Here is an 18,312-nt window from a genome sequence, read left to right on the forward strand (position 1 = left end):
TACACTTTCGCTGTTCACTGGAAATAAACCTAATAGTTCAAGCATTAAAGAACTGGGGAGTATTTTATTACAGCAGCTGAGTGTGGTCAGCAACACAGCAGAGCTGAGCTCAACTTCAGAATAGTTATGCCGAATAGGCAGTCATGACATTTGGTGAACAACACCGGTGTACTTAGCTTAGGTAGGTAAAAGCAAGAAACCATGGTTTCCCAGTAGAACATTGCCCAGGACATCACATCACCTGTGGTATCTTGCCTGGTTCATAATATGCACTGGACAGTAAGAGTAGGTCCACACTGCGGTCCTCTGCCAATAATGGGATGCTGACACATACTGGAGTAAGCTTAAAACAGGGCATATGTGAATGAGGTTCGCTGCTCTCGTTAACAGAATTTGTCAGCATCCTGTTTTTGGTGGAATGCCGACAGATCACCCATTGTGATACCCATGTGCACTTAACCATCGACATTATGTGAAGAAGAAAAAAATCATCAGAACAGGCCACCTTGTTCCATTGTAGGCACTTTTAGGATGGTGAACAGTGTGGATCTGACCAGCAAAGGGAAAGAGGCTTCTACCCACAAGCAGGGTCACACCAAAATATATAGCTTGGGAGGGGGAGGACCCAGAGTTACCTGCAGCTGATGCTCTCTTCCAGTGCCTAGCAGAGTACATGTTCCTCTCTGTCTACCTCAGTGTTTCCCAACAGGGTGCCTCCAGCCTTTGGCTCTCCGGGCATGCTGGGAGTTGTAGTTTTGCAACAGCTGAAGGGACACTGGTTGGGAAACACTAGCCTACCTACATGGGTAGCCACAGTCTATTCTCCTTATTTTATCTATGTAGAGGAGGGTGCAGATGTGGGATATAAATGTTTAGCAACAGGTTTCCTTCTTTGTTTATACAGCTACATGTGCAGGTGCCTGTGGTATATTAAGCAGCAGAAATGTTTTTCTACTAAATAAATAAAATAATTACGATATTCCATACACACTGTATAGTACAGTGGTCACTCAAGTTACAATATGAATTGGTTCCCACATGACCATTGTATGTTGAAACCATTGCATGTTGAGACCATAACCATAACTGTGGAAACCTGGTGTCTGAAGCCACCAAAATGTCATCCAAAAATAGGAAAATGTGAAGATTAACGAAAAATAAGAAGACAACTAAAATAGATAAAGCTGCTAGGAGCTGTAAATAACTGTCTATGTAGAGGACAGGAGATTCTTCAGGGTCCTGTACAAAACACAGAATGTCCTGAAAAACTAATATGGAGCCACGCTCACCTGATGTCCAAAGGAGCAACTAACCGTGGCTCAAGTAAAGAGTATAGGACATGTAATACCTCCCTGTACTGTAGGGGGCTCTACCAGACAGCCAGTCAGTGAAAGCACTTCAGTAATACAGGTGTTTTATCAGTAAATGCCCATTCTGATTGGTCAGTTCTTCCAGCCATTGACACGTTTTGCTGATCTGGACTGTCAGTAGCATTGTATGTTGAGTCTGGTTTCAAGTTACAATGGTCCAGAAAAGACCATTGTATGTTGAAACTATTGTATATTGAGGGATCACTGTATTGTGGAGTGTACTGCACATAAGTCTAGTTTGTAACAGTAGTTTCCTATACACTTTTTTGTTCCTTTCTAGGCTACAATTGACCGCTATAAACTGGTTCATATATACTCACACTCAACACATCACACTCAGTACCAGATCATGAAGAAAACTTCTTATAGTCATGATTTGTCTTTGCAATTTGTTGCACCGACATCTTTAGCTCTTCACTTTAGCTACATATTCCCTATACTGTGCCCCCTTATTATAATAGCTTTATGTACTGTGTCCCCATTTTATAATAGCTTTGTGTACTGTGCTCTCATATTATATTAGCTTTCTGTACTGTGCTCCCTTACTATAATATCTTCATGTACTGTGCCCCTATATTATAATAGCTTTATGTACTGTCTGTGCCCCCATATTATCATAGCTTATGTACTGTGCCCCCTTATTTTAATATATTTATGTACTGTCCATGCCCCCATATAATCATAGCTTATGTACTGTGCCCCTTATTATAATAGCTTTATGTACTGTGCCCCATATTATAATAGCTTTATATACTGTCTGTGCCCAATATTATCATAGCTTATGTACTGTGCCCCCTTATTTTAATATCTTTATGTACTGTGCCCCTTATTGTAATAGCTTTATGTACTGTGCCCCTTATTATAATAGATGTATGTACTTGGCCCCCTTATTATTATAGCTTTATATACTGTGCCCCCTTATTATAATAGCTTTATGTACTGTGTCCCATAAACAGAATTGCTTCACACAATCTGCTCTTTGAATATAATAGTGCTACACACTGTGCCCTTTGAATATAACTCCCCACAGTGTCCCCTGAACAGCTCTACACACACAGCCAACCTGAACGTAATAATGTCACATACTGTGCTCCTGAACATAATAGCCCCACATACTGTGCCCTCTTATTATGATTTTTTTTAAATACCTGTGATATGCCCCTTGAATAAAGATATGTCACACATCATACTATGCTCTCTGAATGCAAATAATGTTCAAACTGTGCCACCTGAATATAACTACAATGTACCTACCACACGGTGGGCTGAATAAAAGAATGGTAACTCTATGCCCCCTGAACAAAAAAGAAGCCTTTTCCACCCAGCAAAAGAATACCACCTGAAATGTCTCTACTTCTCTTGGCCATGCTCCAGAAGAAGAAGGTAGAGCACAACTGATTCCACCGGGTCATCACCAAGTCCTGACATAAATGGGGTCCATCGGGGATCCATGCACTATATTTTTCTCTGCTAAACTCCTGTCTTTACAACAGAATTGCCGACAGAACTCCATATAGTGGAGCGGAGCCCTATGACAATAGGGTAGAAAAGTTTTTAGACATATTTATTGCTTGTAACTTTTTAAATACAAATGCAAAAGTTTGTCACAAGGGTAAAGGCGCAAGCTAAAAAGTGGAGGGAACAAGGCACAGATGATAAATACCCCCCCCCCCCTGTTATGGCAAATACTATGAAAAAAATTCCTACTTTATAAGTTTGCATAAAAAAATTTCACAAGAAAGCTTGTAAAAGTTATTAGTTATTATACACTACTGAGCAGATGCAACTAGACCTTATCTGTGCATCCTACTCCATTTCCTAAACTAAGAAATACATTTTTTTTTCTTTCAGGAATGGTAAACTGTGATTTTCTTGAAATAAGTGTCATTGGCTCGAATCCCCCAGTCAGACACGCAGTAGAAATGAAATGCAGCATTGTACAAGCTGAACCCTTCTCACATTGTTACTGTCTCAGCCCTAACTGATCTAATCAATGACACAAAGCATTCACATTCTATGAACGCCCATCACACCGTCCCTTCGCCTGCTATTGGCCGGCGCGCAGGGTAGGAGGGTTAAGGGGGCCAACGACGATTGGCTGGCAAGAGAACAGTGTCAATGTTTAAGCAGCAGCGTGAGGTGAATAGAGTCAGTCAGTAAAGAGGCATTTGGAGCTGAGCTTGGATGTGACACAGTGCAGGATATAAAGGATTAAAGCCACAACTGTTGAATTGTACAGACTGCAATGGATTTATATGCATTGTGTTTCTATAGGACTGACTGGAGGAAGCATCTGTGCTCCCAGCTGCAATGAGCCAGCCTAGAAAAAGCCAAAGGCTCCTATCATCCCTGCTGCTACTGCTGTTGATCTCTGTGCTGCTTTCTGTAGTGTAAAGAGGAGACATGAGCTGGACACTTTGGAAGAAGTGACTTGGAGCTGCCCATGGTGCTCATACGTGTGGGGAGATCAATTGCATCTGGCTTTGACTATTGCACTTGGCTGCACAGGCTGTGGATAGAGGCAGCAGCAGGAGCAGTGTACAACCCATGTATAGCCGGGACTCTGAAAGGTATGTGCACTGGATCATTCTTACCTTCATCATATAAGAGACCACTGTGTGATGATGACAGTCTGCACCACTATAGCCCTATGTGATGAATGCACTGAAAAAAAAAAATTGTCGCCTGGGTGGGTTTTTCTTTTCTTTTTCTTTTTTATCCTAATTATTAATCAGATCATTCTTCTATTGCACTGGTTCTGAATCATGCAGTTATTAAACATCTGCATTCTGCATGTGTCATTCATGTATAAAGGGCCAACGATTTGGTGTGTATGTGCAGTAGGTGTAGACACCAGAAAGAACCGACTTCTAATTCCTATAAAAGATGCTTAGAAGATAAGTGCAGCCTCCTATAGAATAAGCTGACATGTGTCTATAGTGCATCTATAGTCCATAGGTGTAATTATATAGTGATTACGGGCATCACATTTCAAGGCTTGGTCACGGGTGATCGGTTTACATTAATTTTAGACAGCAATTCTCGGTCACTTTGCATTTAGTGGCAATTTTTTTTTTTTTTTATCATCTCTCCGAATGCAGCAACTGCCTGCTCCTATAAAGTGTGTTTTTCCCGTTTTCCATTTGTGCAGCCAGCCATGCTTTGCCTGTTGATTTGATCTACTGTAGGGAATGAGAACTGAAAATTAACTGAATACTACTGCTTGTAAGCCAATGAAGCTACATGATTTCTTGGAAATAAATCCTCTGCTGTGAAGAGAAGGAAGCTGAATAGGGGATTGTGATATACAAAGCCTAGATTGCCATTACTGGGGATTTCTTTATTAGAGATATACTAATTGTTCTATGCCGGATAGATGCATTGTGTTCTAGATTGAATGTGCTGATGTCTGTGCACACCACAGACTTTAATTTTCAGGATACAGTTTTTTGCCATGTTAGTCTGGGACCAGGATATCATTTCAAACAAATCATGTTTATTGCGAGCAAGTGCCATATTGCATCTTTAATAGAGATTACTATGATGTTGTTCTTTATGGGGATGTGGAGATATGATATTTAAATGGTACTTTCCAATTAATATTTTAAAAGAGACAAATAGCTTAGGCGGGATTGTGAAGAATTGTCTTTCAAGCACAAAAACAATCAGTGATTTAACCCTGCCAGCCTCCTCTGCCATGGTCCATTTGCTGCTTATCTAACTGCAGGTGTTTTAAAATCAACAGGTTCAAGGAACTGAGAAGAGGCGAGTGAAGCAGCGAAGACCCTTCACATACACATTTGGGGATGTACCTTTCAGTTTTATTGTTATTTTTTTTGTGGGCACCTGCCCTGACTTTGAAAAACTTAAATTTTTCTGTACCCGAGGAAGCGATTGCTGGAACCATTGTGGGCAACCTAAGCAATGATGTTAAGCTGGGCATTGCAGAGAGGGGCAAGAAATCCAACTACAGAGTATTGGAGAATTCTGAACCGAACTTGATAGATGTTGAACAGGACAGTGGGCTAGTGTTTACCAAACAACGGATTGATCGTGAGACTTTGTGCCGAAGAAATCCAAAATGTCAAGTGTCCTTGGAGGTCTTTGCAAATGATAAAGAAATATACATGATAAAAGTGGATATCATAGACATAAATGACAATTCACCCTTTTTCCCATCCGAACAGATTGATATTGATATTTCAGAAAATGCCTTCCCTGGGACAAGATTTCCACTAACCATTGCACATGATCCAGATTCTGGAGACTATGGCTTAAAGACATATGTCATCAACCATAATGGATTGTTTTCCTTAGATGTGAAGTCTAGGGGCGATGGAACAAAGTTTCCCGAGCTAGTCATAGACAAACCATTGGACAGAGAAGAACAGAGCCATCACAATCTAATTTTGACTGCTTTGGATGGTGGCAATCCTCCAAGATCTGCCACGGTCCAAATAAATGTCAAAGTTATTGATTCCAATGACAACAGTCCAGTTTTTGAGGCACCGTCATATATGGTGGAAATCCCAGAAAACTCACCATTGGGAAGAGTTGTGATTGATCTCAATGCTACAGATGCAGATGAAGGCTCCAATGGTGATGTTGTATACTCTTTTAGTGGCTATGCACCAGACAGAGTCCGGGAACTGTTCTCCATTGATCCCAAAACAGGGGTTATTCAAGTAAAGGGTAATCTTGACTATGAGGAAAATAACATTATTGAAATTGATGTGCAAGCACGTGACCAAGGCCCAAACCCAATCCCTGCGCATTGTAAGGTTACAGTGAAAGTGATTGATAAGAATGACAATGCTCCATCCATTGGCTTTGTATCAGTCCGTCAGGGAGCGATCAGTGAGGCAGCACCCCCTGGCACTGTTATCGCTTTGGTGAGGGTGACTGATAAGGACTCTGGCAAAAATGGGCAGTTGCAATGTCGGGTTCTGGGCAATGTCCCTTTCAAACTGGAAGAAAGTTATGATAATTTGTATACTGTTGTAACAGACAGACCTCTTGACCGTGAGACACAGGATGAATATAATGTTACCATCATTGCCAGAGATAATGGGAATCCACCTTTAAACTCAACCAAGTCATTCTCTGTTAAGATCTTAGATGAAAATGACAATGCTCCCACCTTTAACAAACCATTACATGTCTTGCAGGTCTCTGAGAATAATATTCCTGGAGAATATTTAGGTTCTGTGGTCGCACATGACCCAGATCTTGGACATAATGGCACAGTGTCATACTCACTTCTGCCATCCTATGTTGGAGATGTATCAATTTTCACTTTTGTATCAGTCAATCCCAGTAATGGTGCAGTTTTCGCCCTTCGATCTTTTAACTATGAGCAAACAAAATGCTTTGAATTCAAGGTCCTTGCAAAAGATTCAGGTTCCCCCCATTTAGAGAGCAATGTTACAGTGCGAGTGACTGTTCTGGATGTCAATGACAATGCACCAGTTATTTCCCTTCCAGTTTTACAAAATGACACAGCAGAAATTCATGTCCCCCGAAACGTAGGCGTGGGTTATGTAGTGAGCACAGTCCGGGCCATTGACAATGATTTTGGAGAAAGCGGTCGACTAACATATGAAATTGCATATGGCAATGAAGAGCACCTCTTTGAGATTGATCCTGTGACTGGAGAGATTAAAACCCTGAATCCATATTGGGAAGAAGTGTCACCAGTTGTAGAGCTTGTGATCAAAGTGACTGACAATGGAAAACCAGCACTTTCAGCTGTTGCAAAACTCATCATTAAATCTTCTTCTGGATCTCTACCAGAGGGGGAACCTAGAGTCAATGGGAAGCAACACCAGTGGGATATGTCTTTGCCTCTTATTGTTACTTTAAGCACAATTTCTATTATACTGTTGGCTGCCATGATCACAATTGCAGTCAAGTGTAAGAGAGAAAATAAGGAAATCAGAACTTATAACTGCAGGATTGCAGAGTACAGCCATCCCCAACTGGGGAAATGTAAAAAGAAAAAGATCAACAAGAATGACATTATGCTGGTTCAGAGTGAAGTAGAGGAAAGAAATGCAATGAATGTCATGAATGTTGTAAGCAGCCCCTCACTTGCCACATCACCAATGTATTTTGATTACCAGACTAGGCTCCCTTTAAGTTCTCCTCGCTCAGAAGTGATGTACCTCAAGCCTACATCTAATAATCTGACTGTTCCTCAAGGCCATGTTGGCTGCCACAACAGTTTTACTGGACCAGTGAGCAACGCAACCGAGACAACGTCTAATCGGATGTCCCTAATTCAGGTACTGTATAGCCACCACCCTTGCACATATCAAGACATCAGTTGTTATGTTTACAGTTATGCTTTGTGCATTGCTAATATTGTGTATCATTTATGATTACATTGTTGCAAATATTTATATAAATGCCTATATCTGCTGATAATTCATGAACAACAAATAGAAGCTGAATCATTTTAGTTATTCTCCTATTTGTTTTTAGATTTAGTTGAAGTAATCATTGGGCTGAAAGAATGCATTTTAACCTGTGGCATATAAAAAAAAGTGAATTATTAGCAAAATCAATATTTTATAGTTTACAGCACTGGTTTCTTTGTATATATTTATATATGCACACAAATTATCACTCACTTGACATTATCATAGTATCTGTTATAAATGCTTAAAGTATAGCTAGTATAGTAAGAGTACAGTATATCTCTCTTGTCTCCAGGCACCACAGTAGTCCCACTGTATGGTTCGAGGTAAAATGAAAAAAAAAAAAAAAAAACATATTGTGTATATAAATGTATAGAGAACTTGTATATATATATATATATATATATATATATATATATATAAGCTTTTAGCCCCCCTAGCAGTACTACTTTGTGATTCTAAGAGTAAATGCATTGGCTATACTATACTGTAGGCTCCTATTCTCTTATGAATTTAATCCATAGTATTGGACTTATGAGTTATTGGTGGTATTGATCCCAATCTGGAGAGCTATAACTGTAATAGTGATTCATTACTTTGATGACACGGTTCCTCATACTGTATGTGTAAACATTGTAGTTCAGGGTATTCATCTATTCTGCTTCACATCCTCCTCACATCCTGTAGGAATAAGCATTTGATGTTTCGGAGCTGGTAGTCAATGCATGTAGCTGTAGCTGTTACTCCCTAACCCAGTGTTAATAAGGCCCTACAACATCCTTCCCCCACAGTTCTGTAATGGAGTAAACCAATGAGATGATATGTACATGTTCTATCCTTACTGAGTCAGTTTTAGCAGAAGCAATTCCTGCTCAGTCACTAATGTGTTTCCTAGTATTTTTCTAAGTTGAGATAAATAATACATTGATACAAACAGACTTATGACAATGCTTATATGTTCACCAGTGCTATTGTGTATGATCGTTACTACAGACCTGTGGATGGAGTGTGCTCTATATAGGAATAGAAAAAAAATATTTTAAAAATATTTATCTTTTCCGACTCCTTTAAGAAGGAACCTTTAGCAGCTTTACAGTTTGGGAGCAGAGCTTTCTTGGTGAAGTTTGTCTTTTAGGTTGAAGTTTCTAGATTGTCACTATTGACTTTTCTAGGATGTTTTTCCCTGTGTGACATCAATAGGTTCACCAGCAGCTTCGACTTTAGAAATCCAATGTACACTACAAATAATGTAACAGTCAGAGACAATTTTGGACCAGAAAACAGTGGGAATAACGAATTAGCTAACGTTCTGTGTCTGAGATTGGTTTTCAAAGAGATAACACTAAATTTCATCCTTCATGTTTTCTATCACTAGGAAGGTAAAGCGACTTAGTGTCTTGGTGTTTGATATTAGGTACTATAGTGTATTCTCTTAATAAGAACTTCTACTTTGGGTTCTAAGGCATCATTTAGGAAGTGAGTTTTAATATTACATATTGTATGTTACACGCTAATTTTCCCATATGGTATGTGAACAATACGTGGGATGTTTGCAAGTACATGGGCTGTAATGTGACACTTGAGATGACTAAATCATATATGTATGCAATACTTCTGAAGTTAAATGGAATATAAGGGCTATAAATGCAGACACCTGATTGGATGAAGCCACACTACTCTTTATAACAGTATGTCTGCATTGTTGAACATAATACACACTAAGTGGAAACGGTCACTAAGCAGACATTATACTGTGCATGTGAATGTACCTATCAAGTCATATTTTTTAGCTTACGCCATGTATACATGTGTATCAGAAGTGATTTTTATATATTTGCTTTATATCAGATAGGGGTAAAACTGCTGTAGCGTTAAATCTTTCCCTATACATTTTCTAATTACTACTATCTAGATTTCATTAATTCCTCCTATTTGCATGTCTCATAGAGGGTGCGCTCAATATACAGAGTGTGCAATGCTTGTGTATAATGTGTTTTTTCACCAGTATTGTCAGTGACTTACATTTCCTAATGACAGGCTTCAATAGAAGGGCTGGGACTTTACAGCATCATTTATATTCATGTATTGACATTATTATAACAGGCACTTGTCAAGGATGTAAAAAATATGAAGGAGCACATTTTTTTCCTTGTATTTGTATGCTGCAGAATTGCCAGCACTAGGATAGAATTACCCCCTGTCACAGCTGTAATTATATAGCAAAAATAGCACTGGGAGCTGGTATGTTTAAATCCGAGGATCCATGAGAGTTGCTAGGATCCTTAGTAGTTGTGAATGTTATTCAATATTAAATATGCAATATAGGTGATCACACCTATTGAATGTCTGCATAGGATATGGTGTCTCTGAATGTATGCATTGGCTATGGTGTCTCTTTATTACTATCAGTAGTGATAAAAGTTTGTAGTCCAGTTTTAATAAGTTTATATTAATATATTGGGAAAAATAAGATATTAGGTATTGTTCTGTCCCTAGCTGGAAAGCTAATGAAATGTGACTCTTTTCATTAATTTTCTTCTAGTCAATGCCCTGTCCTGAGCATTAGACTATACTTTTGCATATACCCTTCAGCAGCCTATTATACTCTTCAGCAACTTGTGTTACGTAACATGAAGAGTGCAGTTTAAAACAATGGCTGCATCAATAATAGTGGTTAGAATGAGAGTCAGATTTGGTCATGGCACATTAAGCTTTAAGAGGGGAATTAATTGCTTGCTCCTATAACCCCGGAATTCTAAACCTTCCAGCACCGCACCAGATCTGACTACAAACCTATATGGAATTTACTGTCAGATGGGCCTTGTAGAGTATATATCTGCACTGCATCATAGCCCTCTTCAGCTTGCAAAAGGTTAAACAGTTAATGCACCTTGGAATTGAAATTGATCTAACCCTGGGCACATATGCAATTGGTTTTCATGAAAGACAGATTAAGATTTAAAAAGGTAGCTAAAGCCAAAGGCAGAAACAAATGTAGACTTCTAAAGAAATTTGAGTTTTTTTTTTCTTAATTAAATAATGGTCATGTGACTGTCATGTGTAATTGAATAAATGCTAATGGTAAAAGAAAAAAAATAATTAGAGAATATGATGCAATCTGCTTCCCAGTATCTATCTATCTATCTATCTATCTAGCTATCTAGCAATCTATGCACTATGTATCTATCTAAATAGCTAGCTAGCTATCAATGTTGATATATACATTATAATAATATGTGTGCCCCTCTTATAAACACCTATTCATTGACACACTAGATAAATTACAGTCTTCATTTGCTACTCGTCGCACTCGGCATACGCTTGTAGTGGTTTGTCAGATCCTGACACAGAACAATACTTCTCCCGGAAAGCTTTCAAAACAGTAAATATAAGAACCAAAATGTACTAGACACTACATGCTTGTGAAAACCCAATACCTTATGGCAATATAAGCTCCACTACCAAGTATATCACTGCGTGTAGCAGGATGATGAAATATTAAGCAGTACAGGGAAAATCCAGTAGGTGGCAGTAATAAGCTTGTCTTTATTCTTAGGCTTTCTTTTAAAAAAAATGGAAAAAAAAAACGAGAGGTAGAGAGAGAAGGAGACAAGAAATTAAGTCAGTCAAAGAGAAGAACTGAGAGTGAAGGTTGGCGTACGGCAAATGGAGGATCACAGGATTTAAGACACCTCTAAACTGTTGAATTTTACCAACTTCCAATATGTTGCTTGCATTTTGGTGTATTCCGTTCCATCAGTTCTAATGTATCGTAGTGCAGAGTCTTTTGAATGCTGTGAATGAGCGATTGAAGTACCAGCTCGAGCTGCTGCAGATTGCAGAAATAGCAACGTTTGGTCTAGGACTTAGGAAAGAATAGCAGATGGGGAAACAAATCAACACATATCTCTGCCTTTGGAATGAATTATCTGTGCTTTTCCTGCTCAGAATCTGATCTGTTATTGTACTCACAAGATCAGTGGCATTTACATGCATAGCAGCTGAAGAGAATAATTAATACTCGGGACTGGTTGGATAACTGGTTTTGTATATTCACTGCATCTCTCCTGCAAGGACGCTGGAGTAAGTAGAACCATTTCAAGCCTTTTTATCATCATTTATCAAACCTGTAATATATATCTATCTATCTATACAATTATACTTGTGAATCAAAATGCTTTGTTGAGCAAGATGCCAAAATGCCTGACTCACAGCTAAGATGTTTACAACTCTGAGCTCATTCTGATGAAGGCAAAATACACAATATATTATATTTTGTGAATGGTGACTCCACATTGTAACTTGCCTCTGAAGCATCTATTGTTTTTCTTTTTCTTTTTTTTTTTTAATCGCTTGGCAATGAAGTGTTATTCACAAGCTCTTTAACGTTTCTTCTCTAGAACAAGCAGTAGTCACTGCGGCTCTTGCTTTAATGTGGAGTCCATTGGGGATTTGCAGCTATTGATTTGCTTATGTTCATCATTCACAATAATCTTGCCGAAATTCCCTCCCCCCCAAAAAAAATTTTTTTGCACAGCATAGGGAAATTTAACTCAATGAATTGTGTGTTGAAGACAACGGAGAAAATAAAAAGGGGGATAAGACAGAAGTGATGAAGAGAAAAACCAAATAGAGAGCGTTAAAGGAAAGCTAACTATGAATGCTGGAACTGTTCTCCATGCAACTGTGATTTTTCTTCTCTGTGCCGTTCTATAATCGGAGCATCCAGCCATGGTTTGCCTGTTGATTTGTTCCAGCCTGCAGAATGAAAACTGGAATTTAACTGAATACAATTGTTAGTTGTAAGCTGATGGTGGCTACTGGCCTTGCAGAACAAAAAAAGCCCAAGTGTGAATTGACTGAAACCAAGCTGTGATTATAATACTTTGCAATTGATGATCAACTTTGATGGGCCCTTGCATTTTGGATTTTTTCCAGATAGTCTGCAAATCCCAGCCTTATTTAATATTCATGAATTTTGGCTTGCAAATAGAGATAATGTGAAGTAAAATACAAAATGACAGTTTTTTAAAAGGACATCTGGCAAGCAACCGGCATGACAGTGAAAGCACACAAGCTGTTTTGAAATCTCATTCCGTATTCGTGCCATTTCTTGATGCTTTGAAACTACTTTTAAATCCTCTTGCATTTTGAAGGCTGTTTGTAAGGTGTTTGTGTCCAATGCTTCTGCTATCAGAGGAACAATTTTTCTCCCTTAGTTCTCACAGTGCATCAGAATTGAATGTGTAGATTGCAGTCGGTCTAATCTCCTTTAGTAGAGATAGTTATCGTCTGCTCTAAACCTCCAAGATAGGAAAACTTGATTTTCTTGGAAATTGAAATCAATCTCCTAATACTGTCATAACTGCCCTCATGTGTCAGCTTGCTGGGAGTTTATCTTCTGGATTTGTTTTTAATTTGACTGAGAATATACTAACCAAACAATTAGTAAACTGATAAACAGCCACTCATTGGGATGTACCGCTTTGCATTTTTTTACTTTTTCTATTGGGTTTCTGTTGAAGCTTTGAAAACATTAAATTATTCCATTTCGGAAGAAGGGGGGTCAAGAAATGCCATTGGCAACATTAATGATGCACAACTGGAATTACCTGAAAAAGGTAAAAAACCTAACTTCAGAGTACTGGAGAATTCCGCTCCGCACCTACTGGATGTTGATCCAAACAGTGGACTGTTGTATACTAAGCAGCGTATTGACCGAGAGACTCTGTGCAAAAACAGTCCCAAATGTGTTCTTTCTCTAGAGGTCTTTGCCAATGATAAAGAAATATGTATGATTAAGGTGGAGATCCTTGACATCAATGATAACTCACCTAAGTTTGCATCTGACCAGATCGATATTGATATTTCAGAAAATGCCTCCCCAGGAACTAGATTCCCATTGACTACTGCACAAGATACCGATCTTGGCAATAATGGTTTGAAGACATATAGGATGAGAGGGGATAATGGTTTATTTTCTTTAGATATAAAATCCAGGGGTGATGGTACAAAAGTTCCAGAGTTAGTTATTCAGAGAGCCCTAGACAGAGAAGAACAGTCACACCATACTCTCATTTTAACTGCCTTTGATGGAGGTATTCCTCCTAGGTCAGCAAATCTTCAAATTAACATTAAAGTTATTGATGCCAATGACAATAGTCCTGTATTTGAGGCAAAATCTTACACTGTTGAAATAGCGGAAAACTCCCCTATAGGAAAAATGATAATAGACCTTAATGCCACAGATGCAGATGAGGGCACCAATGCTGATGTTATCTATTCGTTCAGTGGTTATGCATCTGACCAAGTATGGGAGCTATTTTCAATTGACTCCAAAACGGGTGTTATACAAGTCAAGGGTAACATAGATTATGAAGAAATTGAGATGCTTGAAATTGATGTTCAGGCAGAAGATGAAGGCCCCAATCCAATACCTGTGCATTGTAAAGTGACTGTCCTTGTGACTGATGTAAATGATAATTTCCCCTCAATAAGTTTTGTGTCCGTCAGACAAGGAGCAATAAGTGAGGCCTCACCCCCTGGTACAGTTATTGCTTTAGTGAGGGTGACAGACAAAGACTCAGGAAAAAATGGACAATTTCAGTGTTGGGTCTTAGGCAATGTGCCATTCAAGCTAGAAGATAGTTATGACAATTTTTTCACAGTGGTAACAAGTAGACCCCTAGATCGTGAAATACAAGATGAATACAACATAACTATTATTGCTAGAGATAACGGTAACCCTTCTCTTGATTCTACCAATTCATTCTCTGTGAAAATTTTGGATGAAAATGACAATCCTCCATCTTTTTCTAAAAGTTTGTATGCACTTCAAGTATCTGCAAACAATATCCCAGGAGAATACCTTGGCTCAGTCCTAGCACAAGATCCAGACTTAGGGCAAAATGGCACTGTATCCTATTCCATCTTCCCATCATACATTGATGGTGTTTCCATCTATACATATGTCTCCATCAGCGCTCGAAACGGTGCTATTTATGCTTTGAGAACTTTCTATTACGAGTTGACCAAATATTTTGAGTTTAAAGTCATCGCAAAAGATTTAGGATCGCCACATTTAGAAAGCAATGCCACTGTGAGAGTGTCTGTACTAGATGTTAATAACAACGCGCCAGTCATTGTTTTGCCAACCTTACAGAATGATACTGCAGAGATCTATGTGCCCAGGAATGTAGGAATGGGATACATTGTAAGCACTGTAAGAGCTATGGACATTGATTTTGGAGAAAGTGGGAGAGTAACTTATGAAATCATTCAAGAAAGTAAGGAACACCTCTTCGAGATAGATTCGGTGACCGGCGAGATAAGGCTCCTCAATCCACATTGGGAAGACATTGCCCCAGTAGTAGAACTGATCATTAAGGTCACTGATAATGGGAAACCTTCACTTTCAACTGTGGCAAAGCTTATCATTAAAGCAAATACAGACTGTCTAGGATGCTATGAAGAGGAAGGGAATGTTATAGGAGAACAGCGGGACTGGGACATCTATTTGCCTGTATTGGTTGCTTTAAGTGCAATTTCTATAATTCTTTTTGCTGCAATGGTCACAATAGTTGTCAAGTGTAAAAAGGAGAATAAAGAAGTTGGCCCATACAATGGCAGGACTGCTTATGCCTCCCAACCAAAACTAGGGAAAATGAAAAAGAAGAAAATCAACAAAAATGATATTATGCTGGTGCAGAGCGAAGTAGAAGAGAAAAATGCCATGAATGTTGTCAGCTGTCCATTACTAGTTACATCTCCAATGTACTTTGATTCCAGTCAGTCCAGACTTCCTCTCAGTTCTTCTCATTCGGGAGTGATGTACCTTACTCCTTCTAATAATCAGACTGAGTCTCAAGGAAATGTTGAGTGTCACAGTCAAAACAATGATACAGGACAACTCAAAACATCAGCTGAGAACACATCTACTTGGATACCATTAACAAAGGTAAGAACAGTGTCATTTACTTTGATATTCATTAGAAGATTCTTAATGTTTACAATGTATATGTCATGATACTTTACAATGATAGATAGAGAGATACATACATAGATAAATCCCAGACATGGTTCTTATTTGTCTATGACGTAGTGTAGTTTTCATGATTTTTTTCTTCTATACTTGCCTTGCAAGCAAGTCTCCTCCATCTCATATTGGTTCTGTGTTGTTACATCGCTTTTTGCATCTAACCTCATTGTCTCACTAAGTTATATTGCTGATAGCATTTATCTGTTGCTCTGTGTATCTACTGTTGCGCAAAATCATGACATCTCATTATATACAAAGTAGTGAAGGCTTTGTTGACTTGTTGATGCACTTGATGACGTTGGAACCAATATATTGTAGACAATGTTTATGTTGTTTTTGGTTGTGACTTGAAGGGGATCTGGACAAGTGTAGCATATTAATGCTCAATAAAATTGGGAACCCATCTTCAAATGTTGAATCATATTGTTTTGACTAAGACAGTCAAAATGGCAGAAGACCGTGGGATGATCAGAAGTTTCTGGAAGGCATTTATAGATTACAAATATTTGCAACAGTGCAATAAAACAAAGCAAATGCATCTCATTCTTTACCATTGCATAAACACAACAATAACTGGCTTGTCAGTCAACACAAGACTTATGTATTGGTTGCTAAGGCATTAGTGAGCTCTCCAGCAAGGCTAGAATGTTAGTGGTGCAGTAAATGTTAAAGGGTACAAGTTTTAAGCCATTAAGCCTTTTTCATTTTTAAATGAAAGAATGAATATTTTTTTCAGTATATATTCTGTATTAATATATTGTGGTTTTCTATTTGTAATCATTTTATATATAACCTTCCTTGCTTACTAGCAGCGGATAGAAATAGATATCCAGTTTGATATTTACATGTGCACAACTCCTAACAAGCTCTGATAACTATTCTGTGCTTTAACAAATCATGAAATGGTGTGACTACCACATGACCTAGACAGTTTTCTGTATCCTCTGGAGGTAAGCAGTGAAGGTCCCTATTCACTGACTGCAAGCAGAGATCTTAACATCAGGAGGAACTGGTACAGACAACCAGCAACTATTTAATTATGTAATAAATACAGCTGAGGCTGTAATTCCCTTTTAATTCAACTGCTAGGGCCCCCTGCAATCTCCTGTATGGGAGGGGTGGCTACTTCCCTGTCCTTGGAGTGCTCCAGCCCCCACCCTCGGGTTTCAGTGATTGCCCACTGAGAAAATCACCAGCTGAGTACCCCTTTTAAAGTATGTCATATTGTATCCTTTTCAATGGCTATGTCTCTTGCATGGTGCCTACACTGCATCATAGAGATGTGTCATTTGCTAATGTGCTTTTTTCCATTACCAATTTAATAATCAGTTACAATCATCTGTAGTAAAGATAAGTATTGTAACCAATGTATCAATGTATATGAAATTGATTTGGGTTTGTCATTTGCCTTCTAGAATTACATAAATGGAAAAAGTATCCTAATTTGTCATCAAATATACTTAAGGCCATGTTCACATGATGGAAAAATCTATAGTAGATCTATGGTAAAAAATCTGAGGCATACTCTTGGATTTCTGCCATGGATTTTTTTTTTCTTTTTTTATCATCTGGTGCCACAGGGTTCTACAGATTTATTAATTATTTATATTTAAAAAAACTTTAAGTCTTCCAGGACTTATCAGCTGCTCTATACTACTGGGGAAGTTATGTTCCACATCATAATCCACATAGCAACTATAAACATTATTACAGCTCAGAAACTTTGTAATATAGTATATCTTATTAAAGAAAAATGCCATTCTTCACTCTGTCATGCCTGTCATGCCTTGCACACTATTAACTCACTATAATTCACTGGTTAAATATGCAGTAAAGCAGACAGGAAGTTGAATTATCAGCTTAACTGAGGAATCAGGTTACAACTGCTGTTTATAAAAATCTATAGAGAGGGGAAGCAGCTGCAGAAAGAGAGACACACAGACACTAACAGACTGCTGTGTAAGTAACTGTTGTTTTTCAAACCAGTTCTGGATTTACAGCTATACTGCTTGTTACTGCTGTGTAATGTCCTCCTTGCTGCTGCTACTTATGAATATAAGATTTCTCATGGAGCACGTTCTTCTCGTTTGCTGATAGTCTCCATAAACCTTGCGGAGAAAAAAAATCAGGATGCAGTTTATGAAAAGGACAAAAGTAGTGTTATCCCTCATGTATACACACAGCAGCTTGGGTTGGGTTCTCAATGTGTTTACCCAGATCACTGGTGGCATACATCGACATCTTGTCAGAAAGGTATGCAGGGTACTGTTCCATGCACTGGCAGTGTGCCTACAAAGTATAATGACCAGAATATAGTCAGCTACTGATAATGTTTATGCTATTTTCCACAAGAAGACATCTAGACAAAGGCTTATACATAGTCACTACCATGAAGTCATGAGCGAATGCCATAAAGCATCGGCTGCCATAAACATACCCAGTAGTAGATCCACTCGTCTTTTAAACCATATAATGTGAAATCAAA

The 18,312-nt window shown here is 38.5% G+C and overlaps 1 protein-coding gene across 2 annotated transcripts in view; it reads left to right on the top strand.

Annotated features, from left to right (window-relative positions):
• Positions 1-3,522: 3,522 nt before the first annotated feature.
• The window catches only part of PCDH17 (protocadherin 17), a 203,232-nt gene continuing 188,442 nt past the window's right edge, over positions 3,523-18,312 (top strand). The window contains exons 1-2 of one of the 2 annotated variants that reach the window (XM_056555484.1): positions 3,523-3,940; positions 5,116-7,654. In XM_056555484.1, the coding sequence (XP_056411459.1) occupies positions 5,177-7,654 (2,478 nt within the window). In that variant the 5' untranslated portion in view covers positions 3,523-3,940; positions 5,116-5,176. Of the gene's footprint in view, positions 3,941-5,115; positions 7,655-11,410; positions 15,747-18,312 lie in introns of those variants that run through there. The other variant, XM_056555483.1, reaches the window with a different exon arrangement.

Source organism: Hyla sarda, chromosome 2 (genome assembly GCF_029499605.1).
Source record: "Hyla sarda isolate aHylSar1 chromosome 2, aHylSar1.hap1, whole genome shotgun sequence".
NCBI classification, from domain to species: domain Eukaryota; kingdom Metazoa; phylum Chordata; class Amphibia; order Anura; family Hylidae; genus Hyla; species Hyla sarda.